At 43.8% G+C, this 21,769-nt stretch overlaps 1 protein-coding gene across 1 annotated transcript in view; it reads right to left on the bottom strand.

Moving 5' to 3' along the window:
* Positions 1 to 21,769, bottom strand: part of LOC113406350 (amine oxidase [flavin-containing] A-like) — a 52,446-nt gene that overhangs the window by 20,911 nt on the left and 9,766 nt on the right. Inside the window, exons 2-3 of the mRNA XM_026650725.2 lie at positions 10,479 to 10,573; positions 8,409 to 8,546 (exon numbers count right to left, since the gene is read on the bottom strand). Coding sequence (XP_026506510.1) covers positions 8,409 to 8,546; positions 10,479 to 10,573 — 233 coding nt within the window. The remainder of the gene's footprint in view (positions 1 to 8,408; positions 8,547 to 10,478; positions 10,574 to 21,769) is intronic.

The following is a 21,769-nucleotide window of genomic DNA, read 5'->3' as shown; positions in this document are numbered from 1 at the left end:
AGGGGCAGCGGGAGAGGTGTGTGTGTGTTTTGAAACCTGTCTCCTCCCCCACGCCTCCTTTGGGGCAATGTGCACCCCGGTGGTACCTAGAAGGAGCAGCCCCTGTGCTCCCCTGAATGCAGGGACTGACAGTGTCCTTGGGCCTTGCACAATGCACACAGGTGGGGCTGGAGGGGTGGCTCCTTACGCCATCATGCCCTTCTTCCCAAGTGCTCGTGCATAAGGGACAAGGACATTCAGATTTAGAATGTCTGTCGTTCCCCTTATTGGCTCTGATTCTGCAGTTCACAAATCTCTACACAGACTTGCTCACACCCTCGCTGGCTGCACTTTCATCATTTATTCTTAGGATACATCCACACTGGTAGCATGCTTGCCCGTGTATGGAAACAGACATGCTAGTTCTGCTTGAGCTAGTGCACTAAAAAGTAGCTAGGGGCAGTTTGGGCCGCGATTTGGGCTAGCTACCAAAGGATGTACCCAAAAGGTCTGGGCGGGTTTGTATTCAGGCAGCGAGCCTGAGCTGCCACCCATGCTACCCCCAGCTACACCGCTATTTTTAATGTGCTAGCTTGAGCAGAGCTAGTGTGTGTCTGCGTACCCGAGTTGGGAAGCATGCTCCCAGCTGCAGCATAGACGTATCCTTAGTGTGGAGGAAGCAGCTCTATATAAGACACCATGCTTTACATACAAACGATTGCCATCTGCCAGAAGTTCATATGCCTTGAAAATGCTGTGTAAATGCAGCACAACCAAATTAAAAAAAACCAAAACCCCTGATTTTGTATATCAGTGTGAATGCTGCAGACAGACACAAATAGGTTGCACATTTTGTAAGAGGAGCTTCATTTAACACCACAGCAAGGCACCAACTGTTACGATTTCTAGAGGCTCCTGTTCTACTGACATGAAAGTGAAAATAGAGGATAATGGGACTTTCAAGGAAAGTAACAGATATCAGACCAAAAAAAAAAAAGAACACTGTCAACCAAATCTGTGAAGGAAGAAGTCCCCCTATTCCCCCTCATTCCTAAAACACTCTTAATGGCCACAGGGGACAATAAATAAAGAACAGTCTTGCTGGAAAGATAGACTAGTAGCTAAGCAAAATCTACGTACCAAAACCAAATATATTTAGTGTTTCAGAATATGAACTAGCTTTTGACTCATGCTGGTTGACATGGTAACAAGTGGCGTTCTTTCTATAGAAAAAGGGAGAACAAAAAATGGGAAAAGACAGACAGACAGCAGGTTTGGATTTGGATTTTTCAGGTACACCGTGGCTGCAAAGGAAATCCATCTACCAGTGAAAGCTCATGGTTCTTTAAAAGTGCAATTAGTATAATACACTTTAAAAAATTCCTCCCCCAGAAAGAAGTTCACAGAATGTCTTGGAGTACTTTAAATCCCTTTAGTTGCTTCCTAGCTAAATTCCCTTGCTTCTAAATTAAATGATTCCAAGCGATATCCTAGAGCAAAGCCTCCTGAAATTGCCGAATAAAAAAAATCTCTGAATCTGTGGTGGGGCATGAATGGTTGAAACTGTCACAGCAAAGTCTAAAGCTGGCTTGGGCTTCTTGAACAATCTGTCCATTCTCCTCTCTGATCTCAGCACAGTTGGAATGTGAACTTCAGAGACAAGCACTTGGGAATGGAGCTCCCTGTTTAACCACAACTAAACAAACAGTGTGACAACCCGTAGCTGATATAGTATCTCTATTACAGTTAAAGAGAAATGTTTTCAATCTTTCCTCTGAGTGCTTTCCGTTCAAATGTGGAACTTGGTAGCAAACCCACAACTGACAATTAATTAACCTGGTAATTTACATAGCAAATATTTTCCAGATGAATAAAGGAATTTCATGCCCATAATTCTATGTATCAAATAGTCTGCTGACCAACTCCACATTATCTGGGATTTAGATTCCAGTAGTACCTACAATGTGCTAGGTGCTGTCCACACCCATGAAGACACAGCCCCTACCCTGAAGAGCTCATAATTTAAGAAGCCAAGAAACATATGAATGGGAGGGAGAGGGATAAAACATACAAGCAATATATATATTAGGGTGACCAGACAGCAAGTGTGAAAAAACAGGACAGGGCGTGGGGGTAGGGGGTAATAGGAGCCTATATAAGAAAAAGACCCCCAAATCGGGACTGTCCCTATAAAACTGGGACATCTGGTCACCCTAATATATATTGCCTTGAATGCCCCTCAACCTAGTCAATATTAGGTAGCTAACTTCTTGTACGCATCACAGGAGAAATGGATTTTGGGAATGGATTCAAAGGGAGATAGTGTAGTTGCCATTTGACAATGTGATATAACACAAAATCCCAAGGGAATAAAGGAAGAGAGTAATGGATATCCCAGGGGAAAAAAGCAAGCAGTTGAGGGCTGGAATTGCGGGGAGGGAGAGAGAAATAGACCAAGCTGTCAGGTTCTATCCTAGTGTTTATGTGCCTCCCACAAAGACAAGGGGGATATCTGAGATTGATATGTCTACTCTTGGAGCTTGGGGTATGATTCCCAGCTCAAGGAGACATACTTGCACTAGCAGTCATTGAGCTAGTGCACTAAAAATAGAATGCAACCACCGCAGTGCAAGTGGCAGGAGGGGCTAGCCACCCTGATTACGTGCCTGTCAGAGACTCATGGTATGTACTTGGGGTAACTAGCCCATCTTGCCACTCTCACAGCCACAGCTACATTCTATTGTTAGCACGCTAGCTCGATGAGAGCTAGCACAAATATGTCTCCTTGAGCTGGGAATCACATTCCCAGCTCCAAGTGTAGATGAACCCAAGGTTACATGAGACAACCAGTTATGGGTGGGATCTTTGTGCTACAGTGCAACACTGAATGATGATACACTGAAGGAGGACGAGGAGGAAGGGGAACCGCTGATAGAGAAAGGAAGCAGCTTCTGATTGTTCTTCTTTCCAGCCCCTGGAATAGCAATCCTACTGGAGAAAGGGAGGCTTTATTTATTTAGCACCTAAGGCAGTCGGCATGTTAAGAACTTAATCTGCTTTCTGTTGCTCTGTTCTGAGATTTCAGGAGCCCCACATATAGAAGAAAGGTAGCTCAGCAGGATTGCAAGGCCAAATCCAGGACTAGCCCACAGCATGTAGGATAGCTGACAAGCTTGTAATTCTGCTTCTTATTCAGGAACACACTTCTACAACAAAGAAAGCTTATGGGAGAAGCATGGCCATTAGCTAAAGCACGCATAATGAAACCTGGGACAAAGAAATCTGGATCTACAGTGTCAAAATGGATTTAAGGTATGAATTCATGTATCCTATTAGAGGCTCTTAGCACACAGAGGACAGGCAGAGCCATTTAAGAAGCAAAGGGGCCCATATTTGAGTTTAAATTAAACACAGTAGGCTAGATGGTCAAATAGTGCAATCAGCATAGCTTGATTGAAGTCAATGGAGCTACACCAATTTACAGAGGCTGAAAATCTGGTCCAATTTATTTTGTAAGCATTGTAACAAAAGTGGAGCTGCTATGTAATAACCTAAGAATATTGAGATGTACTAATGCTATAAATACTGTAGGAACTGATATGTAATAATCTAAGAATATTGAGATGACAATTTTAGGAACACTGTATGTGAGCTGCTCAGTGAGGGGAAGTTATTGTGCAATTGGGTTAAGACTGTCCTGTATGAATGTACTGAGCTAGCTTAAGTGGGGACTGGGGGGAAAAATAAATAGGACGAAGACAATGGCCCAGATATGGACACTCCCGCACACACTTGCAAGGCAATGGGCAAAGCTATCTACTTCAAGGACTTTGAATCCTTCTCCAACAAAGTTGCAAGCCTTTTTCTGCCAAGACTAGGAATTAATAGATCAAAGAGCTACAAACAGTTAAAAGATGACTTGGTCTCTGGGACGCGGGGTGATCACAAAGACTAAGCAGCTTTTAAAGGAGACTCTCCATGAAGCAGGGGGAAAGAAATGGATTGAGAGTTAAGGGAACAAATTATGCAAACCCTAGAAGTCTCAGGAGACCTTTAGAAAGCTTAGAAACACCAGCATCCCCTTGTGAAAGATGATAAATGCCTGGTAGGCTAGACATATACATAGTATGTTTTATAGTTTTTAAGATCTGTTTTTTCTTAAATGCTTTGGTTCTAAATAGGTAATATTTTGCTTTAAGGAAGCTGCCTGGTCATTGTTTACTACTGTCACTGCTCCCAGAGGGAACAGAAATGCAGGGTGTGAGCCTAAGTCAGGCCTGCTGAATTAATCATGGTGGATCACTGGGGACTGCAGCTAAGGCCTGATCTGAGAATGAAGAAATCATGTGATTCCACCCCAAGAGAGAGGTGATGGCTAGAGGCTTGAGACCTGAGAGGAGGTGAGCTCAAAGAGATCAGAAGGGGCCAGAAATGCAGTTAGCCTTGTGTCATAACTATAAAGGGAAGGGTAACAGCCCTCCTGTGTACAATACTATAAAATCCCTCCCGGCCAGAGACTTCAAAATCCTTTTACCTGTAAAGGGTTAAGAAGCTCAGGTAACCTGGCTGACACCTGACCCAAAGCACCAATAAGGGGACAAGATACTTTCAAATCTTGGTGGGGGGGGGAAGGCTTTTGTGTGTTCGCCTTGTTTTGGGGGGAGTTCGCTCTTGGGACTAAGAGGGACCAGACATCAATCCATGCTCTCCATATCTTTCTGAACAAGTCTCTCATATTTCAAACTTGTAAGTACAGCCAGGCAAGGCGTGTTAGTTTTATCTTTGTTTTCTCAACTTATAAATGTACTTTTTGCTAGGGTGTTTACCTCTGTTTGCTGTAACTTTGAACCTAAGGCTAGAGGGGGTTCCTCTGGGCTCTTTAAGTTTGATTACCCTGTAAAGTTATTTTCCATCCTGATTTTACAGAGATGATTTTTACCTTTTTCTTTTATTAAAAGCCTTCTTTTTAAGAACCTGATTGATTTTCCTTGTTTTTAGATCCAAGGGAGTTGGATCTGGATCCACCAGGAGTTGGTGGGAGAAAGGAGGGGGGATGGTTAATTTCTCCTTGTTTTAAGATCCAAGGGGTTGGATCTGTGTTCACCAGGGAGTTGGTGGAAAAGTATCTCAAGGCTACCCAGGGAAGGGAGTTAGCCCATTTGGGAGTGGTAGCAGCGGACCAGATCTAAGCTGGTAGTTAAGCTTAGACGTTTTCATGCAGGCCCCCACATCTGTACCCTAAAGTTCAGAGTGGGGAAGGAGCCTTGACACCTTGTTACTGTGACAAGTATGTTATATCTGGTATTATCCTACATGTTCTTTATAGGATTTTATTTATATAACAATGTTAGGCAAATCATTTACATGTAAGTATTTTCATAAATGGCATATTTTGAGTGTCATTAGAAAAATAAAATGTGTTTTAAAAATAATTTAAAACACGAAACTGTTTTTGTGCTTCCATGACTGGGTCTTCCAGGCATTTCATATCAGAAACTCTGTTTCTCAAGGCCCACTTCCAATTTTCAGCTGTTCTGTGTTTTTCTTCAGTGAGGAAGAAATAACATTCCATAAAACTGCTGTTTGTTCAATGAAAATGGCCACTTGCCCAAGCAGCAGGCAACTTGCAGAACAGATCAGCCATTATCTTGGTGTCACTTCAAGAATTTATGTAGAAGTTCAAGGAAATAAAAAAGTAGGTAGTGTGGCCAAGCAGGCATGGGAACTGTCATTTTGTTTAGATGTGGACATAGCTAAAAATGTAAATTGTTGTCAGAGAAGTAGCTCTTTGTTTGGCATTTGCTCTTTGGGGCTCAAAACCTATATGGGCGTTTCCCCCCCCTCACTTTACAAGGTTATAGCAGAAAATAAAAAAATTAAAGAGCAAAGAACTTTCACATAATGCTGCTTACAGATGCTATAAATGCTTCTGATTAGATTCACAAGAGTTTCTGAAAGCAGGATGCAAAAGATTGGACAGCCATCCAGAAATATTGAAGCTCTACAAAGCATATTTTCAAAAATAATTAAGTACCAAATGTGTCCTGTCTTAAAATTGCAACAGTCTGACTGAATCATGGGTGCTGGAAGGACATCAAAAGTGGGGAGGAAACATGGGGTAGAAATGCCACTCAAATTTGGCATGGCCATCCCTCTATCATGACAATAGAGGAGGGGTGCTGCTGTTACTACACCCATCTCCAGTCAGGAGCCAAAAGGGGTTGGTGGAGCCCTTGCTGAGGTCAGGTTCTCAAAAGTGTGTGTGGGAGGCATGGTTCCCCTTGTTTAAAGGGGGGAGGGTGGCAATGGCCATTTGCTTCCCCCCAGCACCTGTGGACTGAATATATTTTACACATATTAAGAACATAAGTGATCTCTCTCCTGCCATCCATCTCCACTCTCTGACAAACAGAGACTAGGGACACCATTCCTTACCCATCCTGGCTAATAGCCATTAATGGACTTAACCTCCATGAATTTATCTAGTTCTCTTTTAAACCCTGTTATAGTCCTAGCCTTCACAACCTCCTCAGGCAAGGAGTTCCACAGGTTGACTATGTGCTGTGTGAAGAAGAACTTCCTTTTATTTGTTTTAAACCTGCTGCCCATTAATTTCATTTGGTGGCCCCTAGTTCTTATATTATGGGAACAAGTAAATAACTTTTCCTTATTCACTTTCTCCACACCACTCATGATTTTATATACCTTTATCATATCCCCCCTTAGTCTCCTCTTTTTCAAGCTGAAAAGTCCTAGCCTCTTTAATCTCTCCTCATATAGGACCCATTCCAAACCCCTAATCATTTTAGTTGTCCTTCTCTGAACCTTTTCTAATGCCAGTATAGCTTTTTTGAGATGAGGAGACCACATCTGTACGCAGTATTTAAGATGTGGGCGTACCATGGATTTATATAAGGGCAATAAGATATTCTCCGTCTTATTCTCTATCCCTTTTTTAATGATTCCTAACATCCTGTTTGCTTTTTGACTGTCGCTGCACACTGCGCGGACGTCTTCAGAGAACTATCCACGATGACTTCAAGATCTCTTTCCTGATTAGTTGTAGCTAAGTTAGCCCCCATCATATTGTATGTATAGTTGGGGTTATTTTTTCCAATGTGCATTTCTTTACATTTATCCACATTAAATTTCATTTGCCATTTTGTTGCTCAATTATTTAGTTTTGTGAGTTCTTTTTGAAGTTCTTCATAGTCTGCTTTGGTCTTAACTATCTTCAGCAGTTTAGTATCATCTGCAAACTTTGCCACCTCACTGTTTACCCCTTTCTCCAGATCATTTATGAATACGTTGAATGGGATTGGTCCTAGTACTGACCCTTAGGGAACACCACTAGTTACCCCTCTCCATTCTGAAAATTTACCATTTATTCCTACCCTTTATTCCCTGTCTTTTAACCAGTTCTCAATCCATGAAAGGATCTTCCCTCTTATCCCATGACAACTTAATTTACGTAAGAGCCTTTGGTGAGGGACCTTGTTAAAGGCTTTCTGGAAATCTAAGTACACTATGTCCACTGGATCCCCCTTGTCCACATGTTTGTTGACCCCTTCAAAGAACTCTAATAGATTAGTAAGACATGGTTTCCCTTTATAGAAACCATGTTGACTTTTGCCCAACAATTTATTTTCTTCTGTGTGTCTGACAATTTTATTCTTTACTATTATTTCAACGAATTTGCCTGGTACTGACGTTAGACTTACCTGTCTGTAATTGCCGGGATCACCTCTAGAGCCCTTTTAAAATATTGGCATTACATTAGCTATCTTCCAGTCACTGGGTACCGAGGCTGATTTAAAGGACAGGTTACAAACCATAGTTAATAGTTCCGCAATTTCACATTTGAGTTCCTTCAGAACTCTTGGGTGAATGCTATCTGGTCCCGGTGACTTGTTACTGTTAAGTTTTTCAATTAATTCCAAAACCTCCTCTAGAGACACCTCAATCTGTGACAATTCCTCAGATTTGTCACCTACAAAGGACGGCTCAGGTTTGGGAATCTCCCTAACATCCTCAGCCGTGAAGACTGAAGCAAATAATTCATTTAGATTCTCCACAATGAATTTATCGTCTTTAAGTGCTCCTTTTGTATCTCGATCATCCAGGGGCCCCACTGGTTGCTTAGCAGGCTTCCTGCTTCTGATGTACTTTTGCTATTACCTTCTGAGTTTTTGGCTAGCTGTTCTTCAAACTCCTTTTTGGCTTTTCTTATTACATTTTTACACTTAAAAAAGAAAATCTTTGTTTCAATTGCCAATAAATCAAAATGGAAAAGCAATATCTACTACAGATAAATGCATACTGAACTACCAAAGAGGCACTTTAGACAGGACTCTTTTTACAAATGCCAGTACTTTTCAAAGTTCAACATTCTCATTAGCTGTGTGCAGAAAAGAAGATTTAAATCTTACCTTCACATAATGGATAAGACGCTCTGCTACATTGACTTTATACGTCTCTATACCCAGTTCCTTGGCCAATCGGAGGATCCGGTTTTGTGTAGGTCCTATATACGCTCCACCAACGTCTACATAGTTAACGTGCTTGTTCTGTCAAAAGAAAAATGGCAAGAATTAGAAAGGCTAGAGGATGGTCTGCAACAGAAAGCTCTAGGAACTGGAAGGTGGTCTTAGATATTGCAAAATCTCCTCAACGACCTCTGTCCTGCACCCATTGTGGTCAATGACAAAACTCCATTGACTCAAACAGGTACAGGATCGAGTCAACAACAGAATTCAAGAGGCCCTATTGTCTCACTGTTCATTTCCTGCCAGAGCAAAGAAAGTTAGCGCCTGATTCTCCACTGCGGTCTACATTATGTAGTTATTTACACTTGTGCAATGGTGCAAAGTGAGTGTCAAACACTGCTAAATTACAATTCTCCACGCCTTAACACAGTCGTGCCCAAATATCAATGAGTAGACAAGGTGCAAAGCAGTGGGGAACCAAGCACATAGTTCTGATGAGGAGGGTTATGAGAGACATAGAGGACTATTACACAGTGACGAACTGTGAGCTCATGGTAATGCTGTCATGACAGTTTGATAATTATTATTTTCAGTATTTCAATATAGTTTTCCCTATTGTCTTTTTAATAATTTGAGGTTCTTAGCATACAAGATGCAATGTTAAAATCTAAATAAATGGCCATTAAAAAAAATTTATCCCTACCTTTTCAGAATCCATATTGTACTGTGTTTCTGTACTGAAAAAGAGGCTCCCCCAATCCTTGCAGAAGGTTTCCTCTATTAATACTGAAACTGAAAATCGATCTGGTAGCAAAGCTTGCCGTCTCTATCTAGATACTTACACGGCCCCTAGCTCTGTTGCATCTGAGCACCTCACTAGGAGTATTTGAAAACAATAATTCCTTCTCCAGCACCATAGGACTGGGATATAATACAGTGTGAACATGTAACACCGCTGCATTAGTGACTGGCAGTGAAGGAGCTCCAGGCAGAACTTTGATCATCATCAGATACACTTGGGAAGAAAGCAAAAAGTAAGAGAGACATACTATTGTTAGCAGGCTGATTTCCCAAGACAATAATTCTGTTCGATTTTGTTTATAGCAAGTGTTTTAAATCAAGTATTTTTAATGTCATAGAAGGATGTAGTTTATGTGCTGGGGTTTCTAGTACAATGGTTGCTATTGAATACTAATATTTATCCCCAGTTACCACACAGCAGTGTCTGACATACTTAAGCATCTCTCTATATTTAGATTAATAGCTGCAATATTTGTACATCACAGTGTGGTATCTCAGTTAAATGCTTATTTTGTTAATGGCAACCAATGTAGTTGGGAAACAAAGTACAGTACATTTCTGTAATAGTTTTGTTCCAGACAACCTTATAGGGAAATGGCATTAAAAGAAACCTCTGAGCTGTAATGAAGAGCCTATCACATTAATATTCAAGAGCCTTGATTGTTTCTTGTCACAGACCTGTGAAAGTTTTCATCTTCTATTGGATTGTACCCATGTAGAAAGAGTGCCCATTTGCCCTAAAACAACACCTTTGGTTCTTCCAAACATACATCTTTCTACAATATGATCCTGGCTGCGTACGGCATCTATAGCAACTCTGTATTTTCTGACATCATAACAATACCCAATGAGAACTAGCTCATCAATATATTGTATTGGCCTGGCAACTTCCTTCCACCGGCACATGTATATAAAGTAATAATGATTTGACTCTCCTCTGCAATGGACAGAAGTCTAACTTGTATGTGAAAGAGGAAGGGAATATTTTCAAATTCAGTGTCTGATATATGTTAAGCACATTGGCAACCACTGTACATGCCACGTAATCTAAATGAGATGTAGTGTTTAATAAGCAACCTTTACATTTATATCCATTTTGAAGATCCACATTATTCAGAACCTCTTCCTATCCTTAGCCCATTTCTTGGCAATGGCAGAAGTGGCACTATGTGCCCACAAAATCAAGTGTTACTGCTGTCAAAAAGCACTTACCTTAACCGTGAAAGTCCTTCCTCCAACTCTGTTACGGGCCTCTAGAACCACAACACTAAGCCCAGATTCAGCCAGCAGCTTGGCTGCTGACATACCTACAGGAAAAAGAGACATCATTTTAAAGTATAAGACCTATACAGAGCAAGAAGAGCTTTTTAAAAATAACAAAACTGTGTGGTCAGAACTTTCCATACGGTCTCTAGAAGCCTTGAAAAGGCCTGCAAGCTTTAGCACCCTATTAAATGTGAAATGCATTTTCACTACAGAATCATCTGGTTAACATTAACTTTGAGTGCTCTGTGTAAAAAACACTGAGAGAGATAAAATCCCAAAGACTCAAGCTTCATTCTCCAAGGGTTTAAAAACTTATTAAGATTTTAGACAACAAGATATCAGCTATTTAGTGCAGGTACTGTTTCCTTCTATGTGTTGCCTAAAGAGATAGGCCCCCAGTGTTGGTTGTAGCCACTAGGTGCTACAAATAATATATAATAATGATATATAGAATGACATCTCAGGAAAACAGCCTTTCCTATTTCTTCTCTCTCCCATCAACTCTCTGTCTCACTCCCGGCCACTACCTCCCATCCATAGTCAGAAGTAAACAGTATATTTGATGTAGGGATTTATTTTAATGCAGCAGGTTTTGGCCCTGGCAATCGAATTGGCTGAATGTGGATGCTTTGCAAGATAAATTATTTTCTCTTCCGGGTGATCTAATTATGAGAGCACATGATGGAGATCAGAGACACAGAAAAACCAATAGGACAGCAATCCTCTTTACTTTTATGAATGTGAACCAAGATTGTAAAAAACAATCACAAGTTTGTCAAACCAGATTATCTCACTGTTCCTTAGGCCAATTTGGCATAGAGCTTCTTTTTTTTGAAATATCGGAAAGACAGTCTTAGCTTTCCAAAAAGATACCCTGCAGTAAGGAACAGTAATTTAATATTCATGCTGATCATACTCCTTAGAGATGTGATTAAAAAAACCACTGCTTTTACACACACACACACACACACCCCTACCTCAAAAGGCTAGATCTCTCTCACTCTCTCACACACTCTCATACACTCTCTCTCTCTCCAAAAGGCCAGATCATACATCATTCTAAGGCTGTGGACAGCATAACTGTGTGTTTGCATTTGTTCTGAAGACAAAATGGAATAATCCCTATAGCCCTTGTGCAGATGATCCTTTATTACATAGGTAGGAAAAACATTCATAAGAAAAATCATCAATCATTCTCAGAAACTGAGAAAGTTAAAATGCCCTGTTGTTGCGTATATGAAATACGAGATTACTACAATTTCTTTCTTTCATAAGAATTGTTGGATTACTAGCAGATCATAGGGTGCAGTTAATTCTTCCATTCTCTTTCTATTCAATACTTAAAGTTTTTGAATGTAAGACATATGCTAGAGGAACAAACATCTTCCAGACCTACCTCATTTCTCTCAACATTTGATTTTTTTTTATAAACCACGTACAGCTTTTCTGCATGTCAGAGATTTCAAAGAACATTTTCATTTTTATTAGGAGCTCCATATTTTAAGTGCAAAAGGCTTTCTTCCTCCCCAACAGAGATACAGAAAACACAGTGTAGTGTTGGAAACATAAACTAAATCTTCCTCTGTGTAAATATTTTTTGTATCAAGGGAGAGAGCTGTTCAGTTAAATAGATAATGGCTTCTGGGTTATCAGAAGTGGATTTTTTACATTCATGAAAGAGAAGAGGGAATTAACCTATACACGATGACATTAAAGAATCAAAAAAGTATCAATAATTCTTTTTTGGAGATTTATCCTGTAGTCATAGTTCTGAGAAGAAAAAAAATGTGCTGTGTTCTTATGTTACTCTATGACATAATAGTACTCAAACACTTGGTATTCGAAGTATTGTGCACCCATCATGTACCTAAAAGTTGTAATAGTTACACATTTATGCCTACAAAGACTTGAAATATTAGGACTTTCTATGTGGTTACGTGGTATGTACAGGATAAAAGCAATTGCTAGTTAGGAAGAATTATAGTTAGAGTGGGTTGGCTGCTGTAATTTTGTGGGCTAATTGCATGACAGGTGCAAATCAATAAGGAGTACAAATATTAACCCTCTGTTCAGCAGGGAAGATGGGTAAGTGTGGCTGAGGAACTGTAACTCATTTAATCTTGTTTAATGTTACGCCTTTGCGCTACAGTCTTATATATAAGTTTCACTATTTTTAAAGCATGTGTCTATGTATATTTGAGTCCATTAGATGGTTTCATGAGGCAGTATGGGCTGCCCTGCGTCCATGTTTCATGGAAACGGTGACATAGATGAGAGCTAACTGGCTGAGACAAAATTCAGATAAGGCCAAGGCAATGCCGATAGGGCATAGGAAGAAGTTAGATAAACAGCAGAATTTATAGCAGCAGCCAGGGGTTCCCCAAGAGTGGAGGAGGCCCTCGCTTGGCCCCTGACCAGAGCTGGAGATTTGGCCTGGCTGCTCCTTCATCATGACAGGGGTGTAGCCAGATGGCACTACAACCCCGTGTACAAGGTTGCAACACCGCTCATTCAGATTTGACCTGGCTGCCCCTCCAACAGGACAGGGGGAAGGGGAGTAGCTGGGCCAAATTTGGGTGACACTGTGACCCCATGCACCTGCTTCCCTCCCCCCCAAAAAAATCTTTGCAGTTCTTCCGGTGCCCATGGGCACTGGGCATCCCCAGTCCCCAGGGACAAGCAGAGCAGGGGACACTGGGAACCCCCAGTCACAGGAGGGTGGGGTGACTAGATATGGGCTTTTGGTGCTTCATGGGGAAGCAGAAATAGGATGGGGTCTGGGGCTCCCAGAACTGCCTGGCCCCTGGTGATTCCTAGGCCTGGTCTACACTAACCCCCCAAGTCGAAGTAAGGTACGCAAATTCAGCTACGTGAATAACGTAGCTGAAGTCGACATACCTTACTTCGAACTTACCGCGATTCACACGCGGTCCACACGCGGCAGGCAGGCTCCCCGTCGACTCCGCGGTACTCCTCTCGCCGAGCTGGAGTACCGCAGTCGACGGCGAGCACTTCCTGGTTCGACTTATCGCGTCCAGACCAGACGCGATAAGTCGAACCCAGAACTTCGATCCCCAGCCGCCGAACTAGCGGATGGGTGTAGACCAGCCCCTAGATTCAAAGGCCAGAAGGTACCATTTGGATCATCTAGCTTTATCTCCTGTATAGCACAGGCCACAGAATGTCACCAAAATAATTCTTAGAGCAGATCTTTCAGAAAAACATCCAATCTTGGTGGTGGGGATAGTGCTCTTCAGCCTGACCACCTCTCTGGGTAACAGCTCCGGACTAGTTGTGGAGTAGGGACAGACAGGAGAGCTCAGACCTGGTGCAGGGGAAGAGCATGGGGTTAGGTGTGGGATGGGGAGATCGTGGGGCTGGGTGCAATGGGGAAAGCTTGGAGCTGGGCGGGTGGCAGCGGGGGTGGAGGGGAGTGTGTGTGCAGCTGGGTGCAGAGGAGAGTGTGGATCTGGGTGCAAAGGTAGTGTGAGCGCTCAGGACTGGATATGGGGAGCAGTAGGTGGAGAGCTCAGGGCTGAGTGTGGGGAAAGCAGCGGAGGTAGTGTGAGGCTGGGAGCATGTGGAGAATGCAGGGGAGAGAGAGCTTGTGGCTGAGTGCAGGACAGAGGATAGAGAGCTTTGGGCCTCCTCAAGAAAATTCTGGTGGCACCCCGGTAGCAGACATGATTGCATGGGTCTATGCCCATCTTTGGTTACTGAGATTCACAAACGAGGGATTTTTGGATGCCCAGCTGTTTCTGGATATTCAAGTAGCAGCGGTTGCCAAGAGTCCTTTATATTATTGGTGCTGGACTACTAGGTTGCATCCTTTCCATTTGGGTTTGGGGAGCCCTGCCGTTGTCACCTAGAGGTGAGCCAAACACCTCTAAGGAGTTCCATACTGCTTCCATGTTCTCTTTTTCAAGTTAGTTGGAGAGAATCCCATCCCACCTTCTCCTTCCACTCCCCAGTCCTACAGCATGCCTCAGTCAGACAGCTGGCAGAAACTGGGCAAGGGCCAGAGACCCTCTGGGTCAGGGCTGGCTCACTGACGATGGGCAGAGAGATAACCGGTGGAACAGAGACAATGCCAAGAATTTCAAGTTTACAAATATTTAACACCTAATGAGAGAGTGAGCAGAGATGACCGATTTAAGCTCCCTCTTGAAGTTTGAGTGAAGATCCTTCGTGTCATGTAAATAGGGGTGCAACCCGAGGTTTCCTAAGGAGGGAATTCAGGTTACCTGCCAAGTAGCAGAAGTCACCCCAAAAAGGTGTGCAGGAGGTGGACAGTGGCCCAGGGGAGCTGAGTCCCAGAAGAAAGAGAAGGCTGGGGGTGGAGAGAGACATGGGGAGGCAGGGGTGGGGGGTAGGGTGCTGTGGTGCAGTGGGGGAAAACTGGGAGACAATAGGGGCAGTGTGAGGAGTCCTAGGGGAGCAGGAGGTGACTCCCCACAGAGGCTGTGCCAGTCTCACCTCCCCACAACTTGTGCCCAGTTCCTGCTACCCATGGGAGGCACCGCTATTCAGGAGTCTCTGCTGTCTAGCTCCCAGCATCACCTGACTCTGGCTCTGCCCTGGCTCCTGGTGGCTCCAAGCCCTGAACTCTCAACTGCACTGATCCACCGTTGAGCACTCCCACCCAGGCCTGGCACTTGCCAACTCAGAGGAAGCCCCTCCCGTTCAGGCCTAGCACTACTACTGGGCACTGGCACTGGGACCCCCAGGCAGCAGCCTAATGGGGAGGAGGTTGCCTTGGCCCCATCCCTTTATAGTCCCATGTTTGCCCCACTCTGGGCTTGTGCCTCAGAAGCTCGGGGAGCAAAGGGCACCCCCAGCTGCAGAGGTCAGGGCGCAAAGTGCACAGGAATACGTAGTGTCTGTGGCCAAGGGTGGGGGGGGGTCTGGGCACTCTGCCTTCCCCTCCCCCTTCATTGTGCCTTTGCATATAACCACAGCATGGGAAATAAAGAGGAATATCCTACAACTTCAAGCAGCAGATTGCCTTCCTGAATGGGTCAAAAATAGACACCCCCCTCCTCCATTTGCACTTCTTCTCCTCCTCTTCCGCCCATTTCTTTCTCTTCTCCCGTCCCTTGACATATACTATAGGGCTATACGTTCTCAGCTTAGGGCTCCATGTCTGTGCATGGAGGGGAAATGAATTCTCCCTCTGCAGCCTGCCCCTCCCTTCCCACACTCTACTCTATTGCAGCCCCACCATGCACAGTACAGTTAGAAATCAATTGGGCTTCTCTAGCTTTTTCCCAACATGCAGGGAAAAGCGGCAAAAGTGAATACAGCCTCAGTGTTAATTTCAGACAGTTTAAAGAGACATGGTTTCTTTTCACAATATGCAATGGACCTGAAAGAAAAGAAAGAAAAGAAAAGAAAAGAAAAGAAAAGAAAAGAAAAGCAATCCCCCTTTAAAATATAAGTCAGGGAGAAGACAGCAAAATACTAAACCCAGCTCCTTAGGTCAGCTCCTGGTGCAAATCTGGGGTGCACTAGACAAAAGCGTTATGTAATTCTGCCTTAAATATTCTGCAATATTAGGAAGTGCACTTTTTTTTATTTATGGGGATAATAATCAAAAGGGATTGAAAAATTTCCCACTATCTTTTCTGTAACTTGAATTTCTCATTTTTTTTTCTAACATCCTGCATTGAAAATTGGAGAGCTCATTTATTTCTATTTTATTACTCTGCACACTGAGAATGAGAGAGAGGTGTCATAAAATGAGATCTTTTTCTTCCAATGTTTCTCACTTTATCTTGAATTGTTCTATTTCTCAAACCATTCACTGAGCGTCTCACCTTCACTCATCTATTTCTCAAGGGCCAAATTCAAGCTAGGGGCTGTGCATAGGTGCATGCCTTAGAAACCACTTGAGGGATGGGGAACAACTTTTGTGCCTTGCCTCCAACTCCCCACTTAACTGTGCGGTTCACACTCCAGAGAGCCCATTTTAGAGAAAACTCTGAAATTGGCCCTGTGTATTTTTTTAGCCTTATGTCTCAAATGCTTCCCTGAGCTTGCCAGGGATATAGCTTTGAGTGGTGCAGCATCACACACATTGTGTTAGAGTTGTGCAGCTGTGCTGGTAGAAGACTTGAAATACTATATAGAAAAAAAATTGTTAGTGAGAAGCTTGCAAAAGTGTCTAACTGTTTTGGAGGCTCACTTGGGTGTCTCCAGTTTTTCTTTTTATATTCCACTTTCCATTGTCACCACACAGTTTCTCATTACTGCTCATAATTTGGCTCATTTGAGAAAATGATGAGAAATGCTAGCCCATTAAAGAGGATACATTTGAGCAACAACAACATTTATTGCATAAAGAAAGTGGTGATATCTGAGTTAAGGAGGAGAAAGAATATTCCCTTCTGGTGCTTCCAATGTATTGTCTCTAAATATCAGCTGTGAGGTTCATTGACACATGTTGTTCCTCACTCCCTGGTCAGTGTCAGAATTATGCCGGTTTAGCTCAGTATAAAGGGAAAGAAAAAGGGGAGACCCTACATAGGTGGCAGCTGAATAAAAGGTTTCAAAGTGGTAGCCGTGTTAGTCTGTATCAGCAAAAACAACGAGGAGTCCTTGTGACACCTTAGAGACTAACAAATTTATTTGGGCATAAGCTTTCGTGGGCTAGAACCCACTTCATCAGATGCATGGAATGGAAAATATAGGAGCAGGTATAAATACATGAAAAGATGTGAGTTGCCTTACCAAGTGTGAGGTCAGTCTAACGAGACAATTCAATTGACAGCAGGATACCAAGGGAGGAAAAATAACTTTTGTAGTGGTAATGAGAGTGGCCCATTTCAGACAGTTGACAAGAAGATGTGAGTAACAGTAGGAGGAAATTAGTCCCCAATACTACTGTTGTTTTAGCTGAATAAAAGGTATCATAGAGCTAAACTGTGCCTTTAATGCACAGCTCTGCAATGGAGGCAGCACAGAGACACTGCCTCACAGGGAGCACTAAGAAAGGGATCTCAGAGATACAGATGTCTCCTTGATCAGCCTGGAGTATGCCTACTGCTAATACCCCTTAACCTGGCATAGCACACTCTGCACTAGAGACCTTTGGGGTGCTGTGCTTGGCCCTGTATGTAAATTGTGTGTAATCTGTCCCATAATGAAAATCCAACAAGACTGGGTGCAGAATAGGGAAATGGAACACACTGTTTCCGAGTCTGATTCTCCAAGCCTTACTCATGCTGAGTAGCACCTTCCTTGCACACAAACAGCCTCATAGATTTCAGTGGAAGCACTCCTGTGACTAAGGTACTAGTCTTGCTTCCTTTTGCGCCCTGTAGTGGCTGGTGGCCAGCACAGTGGGGAGCACACGCTGCACCTTTTCCAGGAAGACAGTAGCTGCTGCATCAGTGTGTTCCCCCACCACCCTTGCAGGGATTCTCTCTACTTCTCTCCGCCACAAACAGAACGCCTCCAGCAGCGGGTGCTGGAGCAGTGCACCACTGCATCCTCTACCCCCACTAAAGACAGCTGAGAGTGTAAAAGCCACCACAGAGACCATAATTTGGACCATATTTTTCTATATGCCACTTTTGGGGGGTGCCAAGTTTAGAAATTAGCGGTGCATTAGCTGGTCTAATGAGCCTGCCAAGAACATGCCTTGTTTATTGTCTCAAGCTCTAGAAGTCCACTTGTTATTAAATCAGGATAAACAAGGCAAGACAATTTGTACAGCCTCCACAGGGGTTTCCATGGCAACCTGAAATCAAGCTCCATCCATTTGAAGACACTACAAGACAACTGTATTCCAGTTGATTTTTGTAGTGCTACTGGAGGCCCTAAATGACTCCTGTTATTGCCTTCATTTCAGAAGAAATAGCAATAATATCAGCCAAAGCAGTCATCATATGTAAAACACAAGATGTACAGTGAGTACATTGTGCACTAAACAGTAAAACTAGATAAGAGGAAGAGAAATTAACATCAGACTGCAGAACACAAACCAAGTCTAATTGCCAAAAAATACAGCTGCTTAGAAAGTATACAGCTGTCAAGTAACACTGTATTTGGCTTGCAGATAGAAGTCCAGAAAAAGCTATTTGCAAGCACAATAAAATTAACCAGGCCTTTTAGCTCATAGGGTAGGAAGAATGATCTAGTAGATAGGGCATAAGACTCAGACTCAAGAGATCTGAGTTCAATCCTGGCTTAGTCACAGACTCCCTGTGTGAGTTTGGGCAAATTGCTTAGTGCCCTTTGTGCTTCCGCTCCCTGTCTGTACAATGGAGGTAATACTTTCCTACCTCACAGGACTGTTGTGATGATAAAAATTCATTGATGACTGCAAAGTGCTCAGATGCTATTGTGATGAGGTCCATGTAAGTAGACTATTCAGTGTAGCTCTATACAGAAGTATTCATTTTATCTGAAATTTTATTAGACTGTCGAAATCAGTATATGTTGTGGACATTCCTTTAATACCTTCAGAGTTGCTGATGCATCAAAGCATCAAGAGTTATGCCATAACCAGAAGGAATAATTATTATTTTACATACAGACAGCACTTTTCGCCCCGAGAGACCCAAAGCACATCCCAAATGATATACACAGAGGACCACGAGAATGCAGCCACAGCAAGAACAGACAGCAGTATCCTGGTGGACTATTAGCACACAGCACACTGCAAAAGTTTGAGGAACAGTGGGGGGCAGAGGTAACTATATTTCTAGCTCTGATATCACAGCACCAGGCAAAGAATATGTCTGAAACCATACTATCAGATCCAGAATTATTGGAGGAAATCCTGACCCTACTGAAATCAATAGGAGTTTTGCCATTGACATGAATGGGGCCAGAATTTCACCCAGTGTTTTCAAGGTTATTTACATCAGGAACAACTGTAAGCCTGGTGACCAGCTATCTGAAGTTAAAGACCTTTAACCTGAAAGAGCAGGCGTTGCAAGTGCCTTGCCTCATTGCTAATACGCCAGGAGTGGCCAAACTTACTGGCCTTCCGAGCCACATAGGACAATCTTCAGAAGTTAGAGAGCTCGGGCACACCTGCCAGGAGCCAGGTCTTGGGGCTTCAGCCCCACTCCTGCTGGAGCCTTGAGCCCCAGCAAGTGAGCCCTGCAGGGCTGAAGCCCTGAGTCTCCCTCCTGCTGGAAAGAAGCCCCTACCCCACTACCCCACTGCAAGGTAGAGGTCCTGAGCCCTTCCCCACCCAATCTGGTAGGTCGAGAAGGGTGGACACTTGGGGGACTTGCAAGCTGCACTTTAATGGTAAAAGAGCCGCATGTGGCTCGCGAGCCACAGTTTGCCTACCCCTGTAATAGGCTGAGAAGCAAAGTCTTGTCTCAGTCATGAATCTCTTTCTTTCCAATGGCAGTGCAATAGCCTATTGCTGTACGTCCCCATGTCAGACTATTTTCAGCCTAGCTTCTCTGCAACCACTGTGACTGTGAGCTTACATCATTGGAAATATTTTTTTAAATGTTAAGGCAAGGCAAGAAGTTAAACTACTGTATTTGGGTGGGAAGGGGCATAGGGTTATGGATGTAAATTTTCAAAGAGTACTAATGATTTTAGGTGCCAAACTTGAGGAACTTTAAACAAGTGAGGTTTTCAGAAAATGCTGAGCACCCACCCTCCCAAATCAGGCCCCTTTAAGGTTTTCCAAACTGGGCACCTAAAAATTAAGACACCCAAAATCAATAGTCACTTTTGAAAATTAAGGCTATGTTTTTGTTTTTTAAATACACCTGTCAACCTTTCACCTGTCAATCTCTTTGTCTGTTCATTTGTTTACTATAGGCAACAAAGAGACCAGCTAAAAACAAACACTGCAGGCTATTACTTCTTAAAGTACTATGGCAATTCACATATTCTACTTAAAATTAGCTACTAACCCATTATAGCAGTAGCCTGGCTGAGTCTGAATGAATAATAAAAGAAAAAAACAAATTCTTTAGGGGGCTGTCTCTGCAATTTTTCCTGACCTTAAGGTGTGCATATTTTTCTTTTTTTTATTCTTCTAAGACACATCAGTTAGTAGTAAAGTAAGGCAATTATCAATAAATCTTTATTACATTAAAGTTCTACTATAACAATATGCTATTGCTGTGATTACTTTTACTGCTTCAATGATGGGAAATCTAATTATTTCCACACACAATTGAGAAATTAAATCTGGCAATGGTCACCTTAAACTCAGCTCTCATTAGTCTCACAGAAATCTTTGCCAAGTAAACGTGGATGTGCCAATATGAGCTGAAACACATTTCCACCATATCCTCAGGGAGAAACTCTTTCTTCCACGTTCCCCACCCCCATTTCCCTTTTAATGGAGATTTGTTAGGTACCACAAATATAAGTTTAAGCAGAGGCGGATTTATGGTAAAACACAGGGTGCCCTGGCACGGGGCGCCCCAACAATACGGGGCCCCAGGGCCGGGCAGCTGTGGGGGCAGAAGCTTGGTCCTGAGGGCTCCTGCTGCAGACTCCGCCCCCACCGGCAGCCAAGATCCCCCCTCCCCCGCCTCCTCCTCAGAGTGTGTGGCGTTCCCGCCCCTCCTCCCCCCGCCCTGAGCTTGCCCCGCCGCAGCGCGCTCAGGGGAGGAGGCGGAGAAGAGGCGGGGGCAGGGTCTTGGGGAAGGGGATGGAATCGGGGCAGGGCGGAGCAAAGGCGGGGCCCCTGCACTCCCCCTACACATACCCCTCCCCAGCCCCCTGCCATGAGCTGCTCAGGGCAGGGGGCTGGGAGCACCCTCATGACCCCAGTCCTGACTCCTGCACCCCCTCACACTCCCTCCAACCCCCTGCCCTCCCTGATTCCTGCACCCCCCCACATACCCACCTGCACCCCTCGCAGCAAATGGGAGCCATCCCAAGTAAGCGCTCCACAGCCCAACCTCCTGCCCCAACACTGAGCCCTTTCCCGCATCCTAACTCCTGGCCAGACCCTGCACCCCAGCCCCCAGCCAGCTCCTGCACCCTAACTCCCTCCCAGACCCTGTACACCCTAAGCACTTACTGCTGCACCCGCCTCAAATGCCCCCAGCCACCTGCCCTCCCTGACTCCTTCACCCTCTCGCACATCCCCAACCCCCGCCCTCCCTGACTCCTGCACCCCTCCACATCCCCACCCCCACCCTGAGCACCAAATGGGAGCTCCTGCACCCCTCCCCACATCCCCACCTGTACCCCTCGCACCAAACAGGAGCTGCCCCAGGTAAGCGCTCCACACCCCAACCCCC

This window comes from Terrapene carolina, unplaced genomic scaffold (assembly GCF_002925995.2).
Source record: "Terrapene carolina triunguis isolate 2854851 unplaced genomic scaffold, T_m_triunguis-2.0 Scaffold26, whole genome shotgun sequence".
Classification (NCBI taxonomy): domain Eukaryota; kingdom Metazoa; phylum Chordata; order Testudines; family Emydidae; genus Terrapene; species Terrapene triunguis.
The sequence above is the reverse complement of the archived record's forward strand: the minus strand, read 5'-3'. Positions and strand labels throughout refer to the sequence as shown.